At 44.8% G+C, this 15,723-nt stretch overlaps 1 protein-coding gene across 1 annotated transcript in view; it reads right to left on the bottom strand.

The window, feature by feature from the left end:
• FGF2 (fibroblast growth factor 2) overlaps positions 1–15,723 on the bottom strand; it is a 24,103-nt gene extending 8,380 nt beyond the window's left edge. Inside the window, exon 1 of the mRNA XM_085057853.1 lies at positions 14,190–15,723. Within this exon, the coding sequence (XP_084913979.1) occupies positions 14,190–14,367 (178 nt within the window). The 5' untranslated portion in view covers positions 14,368–15,723. The remainder of the gene's footprint in view (positions 1–14,189) is intronic.

Raw genomic sequence — 15,723 nt, 5'->3', positions numbered from 1 at the left:
CTTGACAGTCACTGCTTCAAACCCTACACCACAGAAAGCTTCAGCTTGCAGTGAAAACAGTAAATTTTCAACCTTTGGCTCTCTGATCCTGTTTTTACAAAGAAAGTAGATACTGTCAAGTTGGCAATGGTGAGATTGAGTTATTCCATCTTCATTTCATATAAAGGCAACTTAAAAACCTATTAAATTCTTTGAAAGACCGCTTAGGGCATGTACAACTGCTCCCAGAAAATGGAAATTTTTCATGGCAATTTTTCCAGAGGTATCTCTCAATGTTTGCAGAACAGCACAGTGTCCATACACAGCTCTGTACAGACTGTCAGTGAGTCTTGGCTACAACTGAGACTATTCAGGTCCCAATCACTCCCTAAGCGTTCTGGCAGTTCCCAGCAGAAAAATATCCATTAGTTTACCTCATCCATCCAACAACTGGGTGGAATAAACAAACAGAACTGCAGCAGTAGGTGAAGGCAGCAAAGGCACAAGAAACAGTGTTATACAAATCAGTAACGTGTTTTGCATCAATTAAAAGAAATTAAAGATTTTATAGAAATGAAAACCTGTAAGGTCCTATCACACAGCTTTTAGCTCCTATCTGTGAATTATTAACACAAAGCCTCAACTGATCTCTGTAGGCACAAATCAAGCCCACTAGTTTAGATGGATACATGAAAGCTTCCCCCTTTGCCTGCCTGGTACACACCACCTCAAGCAAGAGCTTCCTTCATCCACCTGCTTTGGTGCAGTAGGGACTTAATTCTGTTTGGAGATGTAGTTTAAGCAACTTGAGCTTTTCAGCCACCGTAATAAATGCCTGATGTGACTGTAAATTTTAGAGAAGGAGCATCTCTTGAGATTCAGAGAGAGGTTGCTGCTTATTTGGCTTTTTCTGGAAGGGAAAAAGAGCATGGAAGAAACCAACCAAAACTCCAACAGGAATACAGGGAACGTGAAACTGTTGGGATAATCGCTTCAAACCCTTTTTGAGGGTAAAAGTAAAAAGTCAAGCACAATGTTTCATTTCATCTCAGAATCAAGTATCCAAAATACAGCCCTCCCAAGTCATGAGGCCAAAATCAGACTTGTGAACAGCTCCAAACGCTTCGGTGTAACTCCTTAGCCTCTGGAGAAGCAAGAACGTGGAAAAGTGCTCTGGGCAGGGACTGTGGGAAATGGACTTTTGAGATGTGCCCAAGCACACAGCTTTCACCACACACTTAACAAGAAACAGCTGTGGAACAGATGAAAATTAATATTAATTGCTGCAGTACTGACTTACTATGCTTCGTGACTTTCTCTGGACAAAAATGCACACTAAACCCTACAGCATCACACTGGGACAGAAGTTCAAATTCTGTAAAAATAAACTTTTAGTAAAGGTTTGTAAGTCCTGTAAAAATTTGTATAGTTTGGAGAAGCTTGTGAAAACAAAAAAAAGACCCAAGGTTTTCCTGCAGACTTTCAAAAGAGCTGCAATACTGAAAGCCCCAAAAGGAAAATCAGCTTCATTCTATTTTCCTCTCCAACTCCAAAAACACGTGAACAAACAGAGCCAGAACAGTACTGTGAGTTTTTCAGGTTTCAGCGTTATTTTATGGTTTTATTAATAAAATGACTATTTGCCACAGGGTTACACTGAGCTGGAGATGCCAAGATACAACACAGCCTTACTAATCAAACACATTTTGACCACATGATCATCACCAAAAGTGACAATTTTAGGTTTAGCTCATTGCAACTTCATAAATTGGTTATAAGATAAATGTATCACTTGACACCAATGATATGCATCTTTGGCAGCCTTTAGGTCACCAACAGCAAAAGTTCAGACTCCGTTCATCATTCCACATCTACTCCCAATACTTGTTTTCAGTATAATTGAGCTTCAAAACCTGATCCACGGAAGTCAAATAATTAAGACATTTGTAGCTCAAAAAAAGTAGCACAGATTGTTGTGAAAGGGCTCATTAACCAAGGGCTAAAAAGTCCTGTTTTCCCAAATATTCTGGCAGTCCTTTGAGGGCCCCTCTAGCACAGCAGTGAGTTATTTCCCTGTTCCCATTCATGCCCTGCAGTCCACGAGGAACGCCAAGCACAAGGCCCTGTTTGATGCCTGCTGGTGTTGCGACAACACAGAGCTCGCCCGCTGAGCAAACGTCCCCAGGACTGGGGCAAAGTCATCATCAAGTCATTAAATAAAACAATAAAACCAATTCAAAGGACTCAGGAAATTTACAACTCCTATTAAAGACTTTCTTTTCTATCATAATAAGCTTAATAGAATATTTCTGCCAAGTAAGAAGGAATGAATTGCTAGATGTAAAAAATGCACTTTTCATACCAGCTGAGAAACACTGAGTGATGTAGCTCGAGAACCTACAATGCCTTCCAGTAGTATAAAAAGGGAACAGTTTTTCCCAACAATACACAGAGGTTCTGTTAGAGAATTGTATTCACTGATGTTCTGGCTGAACAACACAAGCTCCGCAGTCCAACCTGCATTTCCACTGAAACCGATACAATTTGTGGCACTAAAGGAAGCTGCACTGCAACTGGCACTGAAATGCTCTTTCCCAGGCTATGTGGTCAGGACAGATATACAAGCTGCAGGTTAAACAAAACAGCTTTTATTTAAGAGTTTATTATTTAACTTATTTATTTCAGTTATTTAAGAGACTTGCAAATGGCATTTATTCCACAACTTGGAGAGACTTTGCTAAGATTATGGAAGTTGAAAAGTGGTATTTAATAGCATTGTGGTTGGCAAGGTTTCAGATTTCTGTTAAAAAATGGATCTTCCTCGCTTTTCTTAAGAGACCTCAAAAAAAATTATTTCCAAGGCAGTTCTGCACAGTCCAGTGGAGAAAATTTAAGGACAAGTAGCTAGACAGAAAAGCTCTTAGCAAATGCAGAGAATAGAGAAAACATGTACATTTCCCAAAAGTACTTTCACTGTGCTGAATACTAGAACTGAAAAATCACACATACAATGCAAACTCTAATGTCTTTTTACAGTTCTAATAAACTAAAGCTTTAGAGTGGCCCAGACCCAGTAACACTGTACAACTTAAATGGTCCCAAATGGTTTCATTGCTCTGCACCATAAGGGTTTGGCGAAAAATCTCCTTCAAAATCAGTTCATTTCAAAGATCTTGGCAAAATCTACCAACTCAATACTTCAGAAAAACAGAGCTGCACATTCTGGAAGTTGCTCCCTGCTGAGCTAGTACTACCTTTTGACCCCCAGTGGGAATCTGTTGGCAAGCCCTTCGCCCGGGGCAATCCCTGTGAGCAAAGCCACATGCTGGTATTTCACTCATAGCAGCTGCACTGGCTAAGATGTTCTGGGGCACGAGTATGCCACAGGATCAGTAAGGAAAAAGGAAAATAAAGGTCACAGTGAGGGGAGAAAGGGACAGAAACACATTAGGAATAAAATAAAAGGCTGACAAAAAGAGTGAAGAGCAGTGAAGACGGGGCAGGGTACGGACAGTACAGGAGGGTGCTGTACTGGAGCATGAGGCAAACTCACATCTTAAATCGGTGGAATTTGAGGATGTATTAGCCAAAGCAATTAATAAAAATCCCCTATTTTCCTACTCCTCCACTAGGAAGTGGGAACTCTAACCACTATATCAGAGGAACCCTGAAGTAAAAACCAACTATGAGCTTCTGGCTTTGGATACACAGCCAAAAATAAAGGTTTGATTACAGCCTCAGCTGTACTTCCACTACAACCCACCTACCAAACACCCTACACACAGACTTCAGTGCAGACTAAAATTATGAGTACCAGCCCCAGTACCAGAATCACACAAAACTCAGGTCAGAAGGACTCTCTCTAGTCCAGCCTGCTACTCAAGATCCTCCATCATTTCACAGTGAGAAACCTGCCTGCTGCACTGCAGCTAAGGGAGCAGCTCACAGCCCCTGGAAGAGAGGACAAACTGGATACTATTTCAACCCCTGTCTTCACTAACATACAGCTGCTTTATTGGAACTAAAAAAGGTCACAAGCAAAATACACCTCTCACTCAGTTTATGAGAAGGGAGTTTCTGTACCCCCCAAAGATCCCAGGCTGCACGTCTCTGGATCAATGACTAGTGTTACTACAGTCTGCTGTGGAAAAGCTCAGCCCCAGCCAAAGGCTCAGGGCCCATCTCCAACATATTTGCAGAGGCCCTGTAAGGAAAATCCTTCCACGAGGCCCCCGAGTGACACTGCGGTGAAGCTGCTGCGCCAACTCCCATTGCCTGTCCCCCCGCACCTCCGTGCCCACAGCAAAGCACAAAGCAGCTATTCTGCAGTCTCACTGCAGAGGTGGGTCAGCTCCAGAGGGAATAAGTATCAGATGGAAGGAAGGCCACCAAAAAAAAGAGGGGAAAAGCAAGAATCAACAACGCTTTGCTAAATGCAACACCCTATGGTCGAATTCCCACTGCGCCACACTCTGTGGCTGAAGTTGGCCATTCCTTCATGCTTGGGGGCAATGTCTATTCCCAGCCAGGTGCCCAAGCAAAACACAAAGAGTCAGACGTGCTTGCTCCACACCTAACACAACAAAGTCTCCCAAACCCAAGGGCTGGTTTGAAGCTATACATATATTTACACACACACACATATATTAACATCCCCATTCTGGCATTTCCTGCCCACTGGATCAGATCAGGACCCCAGCTGATGATGCCTACCGCAGCTTATCTCTAGGAATTATAAGTATCTTTGTGGCTCTCTGTCCCACATCTAGTCTCTGACATTTTCTGATACATATTTCTCAAAGACTTATTGAGCATATTAACATCTACTATGTGATAAGCACTGGCGTACGAGGCACCCCCAAGTCTTCAGACCACAAACAAGAGAACAACTCCTTGATGGCTTTCATATGCTCATGGTAAAACTGAGCCACTGCTGGAGTCACTGATGCACACACTGCCTAAAACCCAGAACACATGTGAGGGGGACAGAGGAGACACACTGATGAAAAACAGCCAGCAAACCTTAGCAGGAGAGGTGGGCTGTTAAGAAACCAAACCATCAGAATTGCAACAAAAACAATCAAGCCAATGGAGTGTCACAGTGAGAAACAGTGAGTCACACTCCCATACAAAGGCACATTTCTTTGCTTTTGCATGACAACATGCTAAGTGTATCTTTTTCCTTTTTGCCAGCCAGAGGCATAAAACCACTCGCAGACAGACCCAAGGTCTCCAAAATGTAAACATCTACAACAAAAATACACACTCCTGAAACACAAACACTTCAGGAAGTTCCGGTTACACTTAAGAGTAAACCAAGGCTTTAAGCAGAACAGTAACTTGTGTAACTGTTTAAACATCAACCCGCTAACCCAATCAACCATGGTAACATGGACATTCACCGATTTTAAGAGTTTTCACCTTTTTAAGTAGTACAGATACTGAATAAAATTGAAATTTCCCTGTTCGGGTTCTTCACCCATTCTGATTTGTATCCTGACCTCAATTTGTACAAATATCCAGCTCTACCTAACATGCACGTGTGGCACTGCGAATCCTCCCCATGAACCACTGATTACCAAATAAACAGCATTCTCTGGTGCTCCCTATAAATTTCGTATAAAAGACAGTAAAGTTATCCTGAAGAACAATGATTTCAGAACAGTGTGACATCCAACATTTCTGGCGACAGTGCCGTGCTCCTTGCTTGTGTGCTCACCTGTAAAACGCTAAGAGCCACACTTTTCCATTTCTCACAGCCTGCATAATCTGGTTGATCAAATCTAACTGAGCCCTTTAAAAGCAAAAATGTCACGCAAAAGCAAATCCACAGTTTCCGGATTCTGCTTACAAAGCACGAGTCGGGCATTTTGTGCTGCCGAGTAAAGTAAACAGCGATTGCTTCGCATTACGAAAGGATTTCATACACCACAAACTCCAAGTCACCATCATACAAAACTCTTTTAGATGCCTTCTGCCACACTGTTTGCTGACTCCTTGGCATTGCAGATGAACTGAATGGATCTTTGAAAGTCAAGGGCAAAACCAAGCAGAAAACATTCCTAACTTTACCAGAGAAGAACTTCATTCATTACTGGGTACAGGTAATAAAGCTTAAGTCTCCAAATCACCAATATTTCCACCCCAAATTCTTGATTTAGAAAAATGTTTCGGGGTTTCCTTATCAAAGTAATAATACATGTCTGTTCACACGTATGTTTTTTAGGACTTTTCCCAAAGGGCTTTTCTTAGCAAAGGGAGGGTAATCTGCTGTGTTGCTTTTGTCTGCTTTCGCTTCATTTAGTATTCACTGAAGTAAATAATAGAATAACCACTTTTGCGTGTTCAACTTTTGAACACGGCTAGTGCAACTGTTCAGCCAACACAGCCATATCAGAAGACACATACAGAACTTGCAGAAATTCAGTTTTATTTTTGCTGTGCATTCACTAATCTCCTTGTAACTGTTTTTCACTTGCAGCAAAATGAACAAGTAAAACCAGGGACAACCCAAGGCAAACACCAGAGCAGCATTTCAGAAGACAAAGAAGGTAAAATGCATAATTTTTTTAAGGCATTTTGTAGTGTTTCTCCTTCAGGTACAACTCACACACTGCTCAGTAGTACACAGTATTTCAGGGCTGTGACTGATGTTGGAGCAGTAACACAAGAGATGAAAAGGCTGTCAGAGCAGTGGTGAGACACTGCCAACCCAAAGGCTCAATAAGCCTCAGTGTCACAGTTGGAAAGGAAAAGCTGGATTGTAGAAATGCCAAGAACAATCAGTAAACTGGATTTCAGAGTGTCCAGAGCACAGTGGTGAAAGAGGAACTGCAAAGCACACAGGGGGAGGAAGAAGGAACAACCCCATACAGAGGAGTTCCTGTGAATTAAGCTGCCTTTTAGAGCTGATTGCTCTTAACCTGGCCAAAAGGTTGAGACAGTGACTGTGCCAGGTTTGCCCCATCTTTGGTACCATTGAAACTGAACTAATCATTGACATTTTAATAAATATTTTTGCAAAAAGTCAAAAAAACCCAAAAAAACAAAAAAACCCCAATGAAAAGCCATATACATGCACACACAGTATTGCACTGGTGCCTGTCCATCTCCTTTATTGCAAGGACAGTGCAAATGCCACATTAAGCCTGGAGACTTACTTCATCCTCCTATTTCATCCCCTTCCATCAAGCTGTGTAACCACCCTATGCTGACCTTTAAATAAAGCATCCACAGGGGAACAGCACGAGCTGCATGAAGGACAAGAGCTGTCAGTCACTGCTGACCCAGCACAGTAATGAATCCCAGTCTTCACAAAAAGGCTCGAATATGCTTTTGAATGCAGCCTTGCTTGAGTAAAGAGTTTTCTTTATAAGAAACCAAATTCCTTAAGTAAAAATAAAGCACACAGTGCGTATTTGGGTAACACTCCTCACTTTCATTCTGAATACATTCAAACCATACTAAGAAGGGATATGAGCACTTTCCTGACAATGAAAGAGAGACCTTGGAATCTGCAGCTTGGAAGAACCTACTTGGCTCCCTGCTGCTTCAGCCTGACCATTGCTAGTGCTCATATCCTGGTGATGGTTTATATCACACTTATCCATATGTGATGGTTTCCATGTCAATGTTCCATGTTTAGGTCTATGTGATGGTTCAACTGCTCTAGACATCCATGTAAGAAGGTGCTCCTGAAGAAGCACTGGCCATCACACTGCCTCACCCTAACCACACAAAAGCATCAGACAGCCACCCCACTCCTAACAGCATTTTCTCCTAATAAAACATCACACAGACAATATTGATCCATGGGACTAGAGCCTGATCACTCAAAAACACCCTACCACCACCTAGCTCACTTAACTGTGCTCCTGGAGACACAGTTCTGCACCTCTGCAGCTCTGAGGAATTCCTGCATTTCTAAGGATGCTAGCACTGTAGTTTTTTCCCCTCCATTTTCCTGAATGAACTGCATTACTGTTGGCAAAACATTCATGGTGAGTCTGAAAACATCTGTAAAACCACAAAATGAATCTTTCCTATTTAAATACTCCAAGGCATGGCCAGGAGCACATTCCCCCAAGCACAGATTGAGATGCTGTGGTAACTGCACACTTGAGTATGTTAAGGATATCCTTTATCAGCAAAAATAACCCCAAAGCTACACCCCACAGAATGGCACAAAGCATCTGGGGATACAGGTAAGTTTGCACCAGGCATCACAGGCCTGCCTGAGAGCACAAAGGAAAGAACCAAGAAACAGACTACAAATATTTTCAAGCTGTATCACAGCTGACATCTCTCCTTGCTTTCAGAATACCCACGACCAAGCAGGATTCCACAGCTGTGGCTACCAGGATTTTGTGACTTGGATATACCAGGAATCCTAAAGACTGCAGTTTTATGAGATCTGCTGAAATCCCCTCAGAAGGTAACAGACAAGCTAGTGAGCTCTGCAATATGAGAGCAGAATTTCACCACACTGCCACTGCACATAACCATGCAGTCTAGGTCCTGCCTTGCCCCTTTCCAGTATCCTCCTCCTTTGAATCACTCAGGCAATGTGGTTTCAAGCTCTAAAAGTCAAACATGAGCGACAGGCTCACCCAGGGTCACTCCACCAGCAGTGCACCATGACAGCTCCTGCAAGACGACCTCCACCCAACTCTGCAGACATCATCTCATTTGTATTCTCAGCCGATCCTATCAAGCTCCAGTGAAAATCTAGCCCTACCCTGAACAAACAAAAAACTATGTAAGATAATAACCTTAAAATGCCACCAGCACTCCAGAGAGTCGTCCTTTCAATATTTTTACTGACAAGTCTAGAGGGAGCAGAAGAGGGAGACAGGAAAAAATAGTTTACCTGCATATTGTCACCAAACACACACTGAAAATGACAAAGGGCGAGAGAGTTGCTTTATTTTGAAATGCGCTGTCTTCAACAGGTTTTAACAAAAGCAAAGGCTGTTAATTCTCCATCAGGATTGCATTAACTCATTACCAACTTTAAGGCTTCAAAAATCATGCCATAAACATTTCAAAAATTGCCCGGTATAGATATGCAATTCACAGATGTCATACACTTACGTATGTTCTTCAGCAACAGTAACTTGAGCATTCTCTGGACTGTGGTGAGGTTTCATAGTCTGGTTTGGTTTTATTAGATAACTGCACTTAAACACGCTGTCACCAACAGACCAAAATCACCATTAATTCCAGGGTTATTAACCAGTTCAGTACGATCCATCACCTCCCAAGTATCCTGAAACAGATGGCCTGCAATCCCAGGGCAATGCTCCCAAGAGTGCTAAAAACAATAATGATCAAATAATTATTTCTTAATACTGCCTGCCATATCTGTAATCCAATGGAGCTGGGAAAAGCTTACAGAAGGAAAGTGTCACTGAAAAGATTACAATTTAAAATTCAGGTTGAGTTACTAACATAATTTACTTTCTGTAAAATGCATTTAAATTTGACCCCACTACAGATTAACTTTTTCTTAGAATCAGCTGCACAAATTTCAAGCATTTATGAACCCAATAAAAACAAACAACAGCCACCTGATCTCTCTACATGTTACTTGTATTTATCTTTTCCAGCTCTGGATGTGCAGCGGCTAACAGGAATTGAAATATCATTTTCCTGAAAACAAGACTATGTAACTACTTAAAAGCCCTCTGGATTTCCAAAGTGAGACAATTAAAGGGCTAAATCCTGCCCTCTAGTGTACCTGTGGGTGGTGGTGCCCTTGGAATGTTCCCCACTTCCAAACTGGGCAGAACTCCTGCCTGGGAGGGACAGGACAGTTCACTGCCCACTGCAGACATCTCGTATTGCCTTGATCCATTTTTAGAGTGTATGTGCCACTGGATCACACAGCTCCAGAGTGGGCAAGACTCATTAAGGTCTGGGATAGAGGTTTAGCAGACACAATGGCAGATGAGAGGGCATCCTCCCCTGAGCAGGATCATGCAGGAACATGATGGTATTTCTATGACAAAAGAAGCAAAGGAAGCATATTCCCAACGTTTTCCACACACGGGATCTCTGCTACCTCGTCCCCTAAAAGTAGCTACATCTGAGAGACAGGAGGAATTTCTGTGCTATGCCACAAAGTACTTTACAAAGTAGTTGAGGTCTATTTGACAGATCAAAAGCAATGCAAAAAGTGTGTTTCCAGAAGGACTTGGGCAGAAGCAATGTATTGGAATGTTTAGGGGCAGGATTTTTTAAAAGAAGACTTGTCTCTCACTTAGTGCTAAGATTTGGACCAGATCTTGCCCTGTCAACAGCTCCAGCCACATCTGTGGGACACCAAAATGGGAAGGGAGATATCCCAAGTCTCAAACAACTTAGGCACCTATAAAAGCTAAGCACCAGGTACTGAACCTTCATACTAAAACACTTCCTGACATTTGCTTAGCTTCCTCTTTCTGAGGATCACTATGAGTTTTCTTCCATCACATGCACAGTGATCACATTTCCATCGTCTTCATTAAGCTGCTCTAAAAGTCAGCCTATACTTCAGCAGAGTCTTTTCAAAACATTTAGAGTGTAACCATTTAAATGTCAAGTAAGAGACAAGTCAAAATCTTAATGTTAACAACTGTTTATGAAAGGAACCTTCTTAAGAAATTTTCCTGGACCAGTATTACCCTATTTTACATTTTCTTCAGATATTTATGGAAGAGGAGAGAGGTACTGAGGAGGAAGAAGGTATTTGAGACATCTGCAGGGTTGACTGAGCTCACACGGCCGAATCCTTTCCAAGTGAGAGGCTGGAGCCTTGTCACCTCATCAAGGAGTGGACAAGAATGGCTCGGGATTCCTTGGATACTGTCTTGGGTTATGCACATCATGAAACAAAGCTGCTTAAGAAATTAGGGAAATACATAAATGCCAACCATTCCTCATTTAGAGATACTCTTGAAGGGAACCAGCTGCGCTACTAGACATGTTCTAAATGTATGGATAAGTGTTCCCTTTCCATTCCCCATGCTTTTCCCCATTACCAGCACTGATGCCTCTTTGAGGGAAACACCTCTGGAGAGTTTCTAAAAGCCTTTCCAAAAACACTGTGTTCTTTGTACATTTTCCAGGGCATAAATCAGAAGTTGTTGATCAACAACAAAAAAAACAGCCATGTTTTTTGTTTTGCTTTAAGCAACAAAACTCTCAGAAAGTGCCTTCTGTTTCTTGTTTGTCTGAAAGTACCTCTTCAAGGGAAAAAAACTTGGGACAGAGTCCCCAGAGTATGTCCAAAGGGGCATTTCACTGGAGTCACTGCAGGATACGCATCAGATGTGGCAATAACGGCCACGTACGACGCCCTGTCCTGGTTTTCAGCTGCGTGAATCATATGATCTCAATCCACCAGCACGCAGGACATCAATTTCCATTCTTAATTTCATTAACACCACAGTTATGAATAAATGAAGGTGAGTGGGGTGAGTGTAAAACTGTACTATGACATAAAACAGACGTATTCTGAATAGAGGCAGTAGGAGGGGGGCTAAAAAGGACAGAGCATGGAAATTTGTTTATAGACCAAAACTTTGGTCCGAAACGTAAAGAGACAGTAATTTGTCCTCTAAAATATGAACTGCCTTTAAAAGTAAGAAGGATGATATGCTACTGAAATGTTATTTTGTATAATTAGTTCCTAAGAATAGCAGCAACCACAAGCATCTCTACTAACTGTCCTTTAATTATTTCTAAACCAAACTGTGCAAAGCCATTGTATTTCTTTTCTCAAAAACACCTTACAAAACCTTTTGCTTAGCTAAGAAAATCATCCTGAATTACTCGAGGTGTATATTTTCATTGCTAATTTCCCTTTTAGAGTCCTCTCACGTTGTCCAAGATTTATTGCCCTCTGCCATGCCAGGAATACCACGAGATTTCACAGCGACCTCCACAGAGCAGCCCTCACCAGGTCAGAGTTGAGCGGAGTCGTGTGGAATGACGTATTTACAGAAAGGATGCTAAGGATGTGAACCATGCAATGCCCCTGCAATGTGCCTCGCTGATGCTTCAAGCACTGATTATTTTCTGTTTCTCAGAACTAGGGTTCTTCCAGGAAAAGGGGAAAAAAAAAAAAGAAAGAAAAAATAAAAGAAAGAAAAGAAAAGCAACAAGCCAAGAGCTGTCTGATAATGAGAAAAGGAGAGCATGGCAGCAGGGGCAAGGGAACAGCTTGGGCATGGTGGCACTCCTGTGCCCAGCTGTGTTTGCTGGAAGCAAATCCCACCAACCCCCAACTCTATCACATTTACAAACTGCTCTTTTTAACAAAGGGATTTTCTGCAGTTGGCCAGAGAGTGCCAAGCTGAGAGTGCCCAAGGAGCTGACCCGCTGCAGCCCAGGGCAGAGACCACATCACCCACTTACAACTCAGGTTTTCTTTCACCTGCTGGCACCATTCATTCAAGAGGAAAATGGGTAGGAAAAGAAAGGATCTTCGAGAGACAAGCACCAAAGGAAAGGGGAAAGAATATTTGTGATCAGGTAGTACTGAAGAGGCAGAAAAGAAAAAGTACAGAGACAAAAGGAGAAGCTCAAAAGAAATGACAGCAAAAATACAGCTATCGTTCAAAACAGAGAAACCTGAAAGAATAAGGCAGTATCATCGAGACTAGAAATATTTTCAATCAGAATTCAGAAGGCAGCAAAGAATACCACCTCCACTCAGGGCAGCTTCACCCAGCCAGGTGAGCACAGAACAATACACGCCACTACTTGCACTTTTCAAAACGAAAAATAGGGAATGAGGCCCAACAGCCATGGCAATGACTTGGACCCAGCTTCAGCCTTGTACACCCTCCACTCAACATCATTTCCTTCTGCAGAAGATTTCCACCATATTTTCATAGCTACATCTGGGGGTGAGGTGACATGGCTGATGAACTAATGAGATTTATTTCCTTTCAGGATTCCTGTTACAAAATTTCTTTGGAAGTGTTGGGAAAAACTAATTGTTTTGCAAAAGGCGAATGTCCAAAGTGGAAACCAATATTAAGATTGTTTGGTCTGTCTCCTCACTTCCTTCTCCTCTTCTTCCCCAAGTTTAGCCCAGTCCCTGCATCCACCAGTCAGAGCACAGGTGCAAAGTAGATGAAGAATCCCAGTAAGGCATTTCACCTGCTCCTCATGCCAAGTGCCTGCAGGCAGGCCCTGCACACATTGCATAGTAACAAATTCTCTCCCACCATGAAATGCACTTGGAAGGTCTGACAGCTATGCAGCAACTCCCTGTACCTGCTCCGAAGGAAATGCCTCACAGGCGTATCAAAAACTCACCACTACATCTACAAAACCTCCATACTGATCACTTCCAAAATATTATGAGCTCTGCTTTTACATTTTGGCATTTTGTTCATGGGACAAAAAGCAGCCTGTGTTGGTAACAGCAACCTGCCGCACGCTCCCTGCAAGCCTGTAATCACTCAGTACATGGGCTGTATTCCCAGCCCAGGAGCCTCTTCCTCCCTCAAGAGATCAGATATCAGGGGACAGCCTGCTGCTGCTGGAATCCACAGGTTTTATCTGTATCTAATCCACTCCGAATTAAGTTTAAAATAAAACCCAACCAAAACGTGCAACATTCATGCCAAAAAAGTGATCTGGCAGCACTTTTTTAAAACCCTGCTTCCTTGGCCAGATTTACACCTCTGTTCCTAAGAGTACCTGTATGCCAAAAAGTGCTCCTACTCAAGAGCACCTACCCGCAGTGAGAAAAAGAATAACCTTCCTTTCTACCTTGATGCATCCAACGAATTCACCACAGACGTGTAGGGTCGTCAAGTGCTATTACAACAACCCTTTAAGGGCCACGCAAACAAACTCGAGATCCCTTCAAGCCCGTAACCAACCTCAGTGCACCTGACGAGCTCTGCACCCAGCAGGTTGAGCGCGGAGCCGCCAGCGAGGCTTTGTCCCGGGACATCCCGGGGGATGCGGGACTACCCGCTGCGGGACGTGTGTGTGAATCAACCCGGTATGAATTAACTCCGTCTGCGTACTCGCGGTTATTCACACAGGACATTCGGCACATTTACGGGCGCTTTCCACGCACGGCTCGCTGCCGAAGCTTCGGCAGGGCGGGACGGCCGAGGCGCGGCCCCTCTCGGAGCCCCGCTGCCCGGGCGAGGAGCCGCCCGGCCGCCCCGGTGCCGCCCGCGGTGGTCCCGGGACACACTCACTGTGTGGGTCGCTCTTCTCGCGGACGCCGTCCACCTTCCCGTCGGGGTTGATGCGCAGGAAGAATCCGCCGTTCTTGCAGTACAGGCGCTTGGGGTCCTTGAAGTGCCCCGGGGGGAAAGCGCCGCCGCCGCCGTCGTCAGGCAGCGTGGCGATGCCCCCCGCCGCCGCCGCCGCCATGCGCCGGGCCCCGGCGGCACCGCGCCGCTCCGGGCCCCCGCCGCCCCCCGCCGCCAGCGCCGGGCGGCCTCGGCCCCCGCCCCGGCCGTCCAGCCTCGCCTCGCCTCGCAAGCACCGAGCCCCGCCGAGCTCCCGACACGTCCCGTCCCGTCCGGCCCGCGGGAGCTGCGCAACGGCGCCTCCGGATCAGGAGAGCGGGAGGCAGGACAGCCGGGAGAGCCGAGCACGCCGGTGACGGACGGGCTCCCCGCCGGCACCGGGTTGCCCCCGCCGCGCCCCGCCCCCGACCGCCCCCGCGCCGCGCCGGGGGCCGCTCCCTGCGCCGGCACAGCCGTGCCCGCCGCCCCCGGGGACCGGGCAGGGGCGGCAGCGGGTGCCGGGGCCAAGGAACCTCGGCCTGGAGCGCGGGGCTCCGTCCGGCTGAGCATCGCTGCCGGCAGCGTTGGATACGGGATGCAGCGTACATCGGTCAGACATCTTCTCTGGCCTTATAAAAAATATAACTGGAGAGTTATTTTAGATCAGAAGAAGTCATGTGGCCTGTGCACCATACTAAATTATTTAAATCACAATATGATGAAACATGTTTAAAATAAATCTGTGGCAACTGTTTTGTTTTACTGTATTCACTAGAAACCTGTTCTCCCATCCAACAGGAGCAAACTGATCACAAAAGGCAACAGGTGAAAATTCTGGCACAGGCCTTCCACCTCCAATAAAACAAATGTGCACAGAATTTATAAAGTGTAGTGACCCATTAAATGCACTTTGTGCTTCAGGATGGGGTGAAAAATGGGGTGAAAAGGTTTGTTTCCAAATCCATGCTTTGCACCCCTGATCTCCTGTATAGCAGAAGGCTGCATGACTGGGGGAAGCTCTCCGGCTTCACAGGCAGCACAAGCAGCCCTGGACAATCCCAAGTGGGACTGCAAACACTGGTTTATTCACAGAGCCAACATGCAGCAACCCACAGGAACAAACCAATGCCAAGGCAGACGGCGTCCAGCTCACGCAGTTTGTAATATTCTCTGTGCTAGCAAGTACGTCAAGGATATTTTGTTGCCGCTTAACTTCCCAGCTCTGACCTCTGGCAAGCCACAAATTTTAATTCTTTACCAGAATCAGCGACAATTGCACTGCTTCCCACACCCTCATAATGAAGGGAGCAGGCAGAGCACAGCCCAGCCCAGGCACAGGTTCACCCCGTGTCAGCTGCTACCCTCAGAGCCACAGGCACAGCCCAGGGTCAGGCGCCTGCTGCCCTGCTCCACAAATGGCCATTTCAGCCCTGTTGCTCCGTAAGCATAACCCCCTCCCTCAGGTTCCCTAACCACCCATCGACTTCAAACGCTGCTA

Source organism: Lichenostomus cassidix, chromosome 4, assembly GCF_008360975.1.
Source record: "Lichenostomus cassidix isolate B80296 chromosome 4, HeHo_3.0, whole genome shotgun sequence".
Lineage (NCBI taxonomy): Eukaryota > Metazoa > Chordata > Aves > Passeriformes > Meliphagidae > Lichenostomus > Lichenostomus cassidix.
The sequence above is the reverse complement of the archived record's forward strand: the minus strand, read 5'-3'. Positions and strand labels throughout refer to the sequence as shown.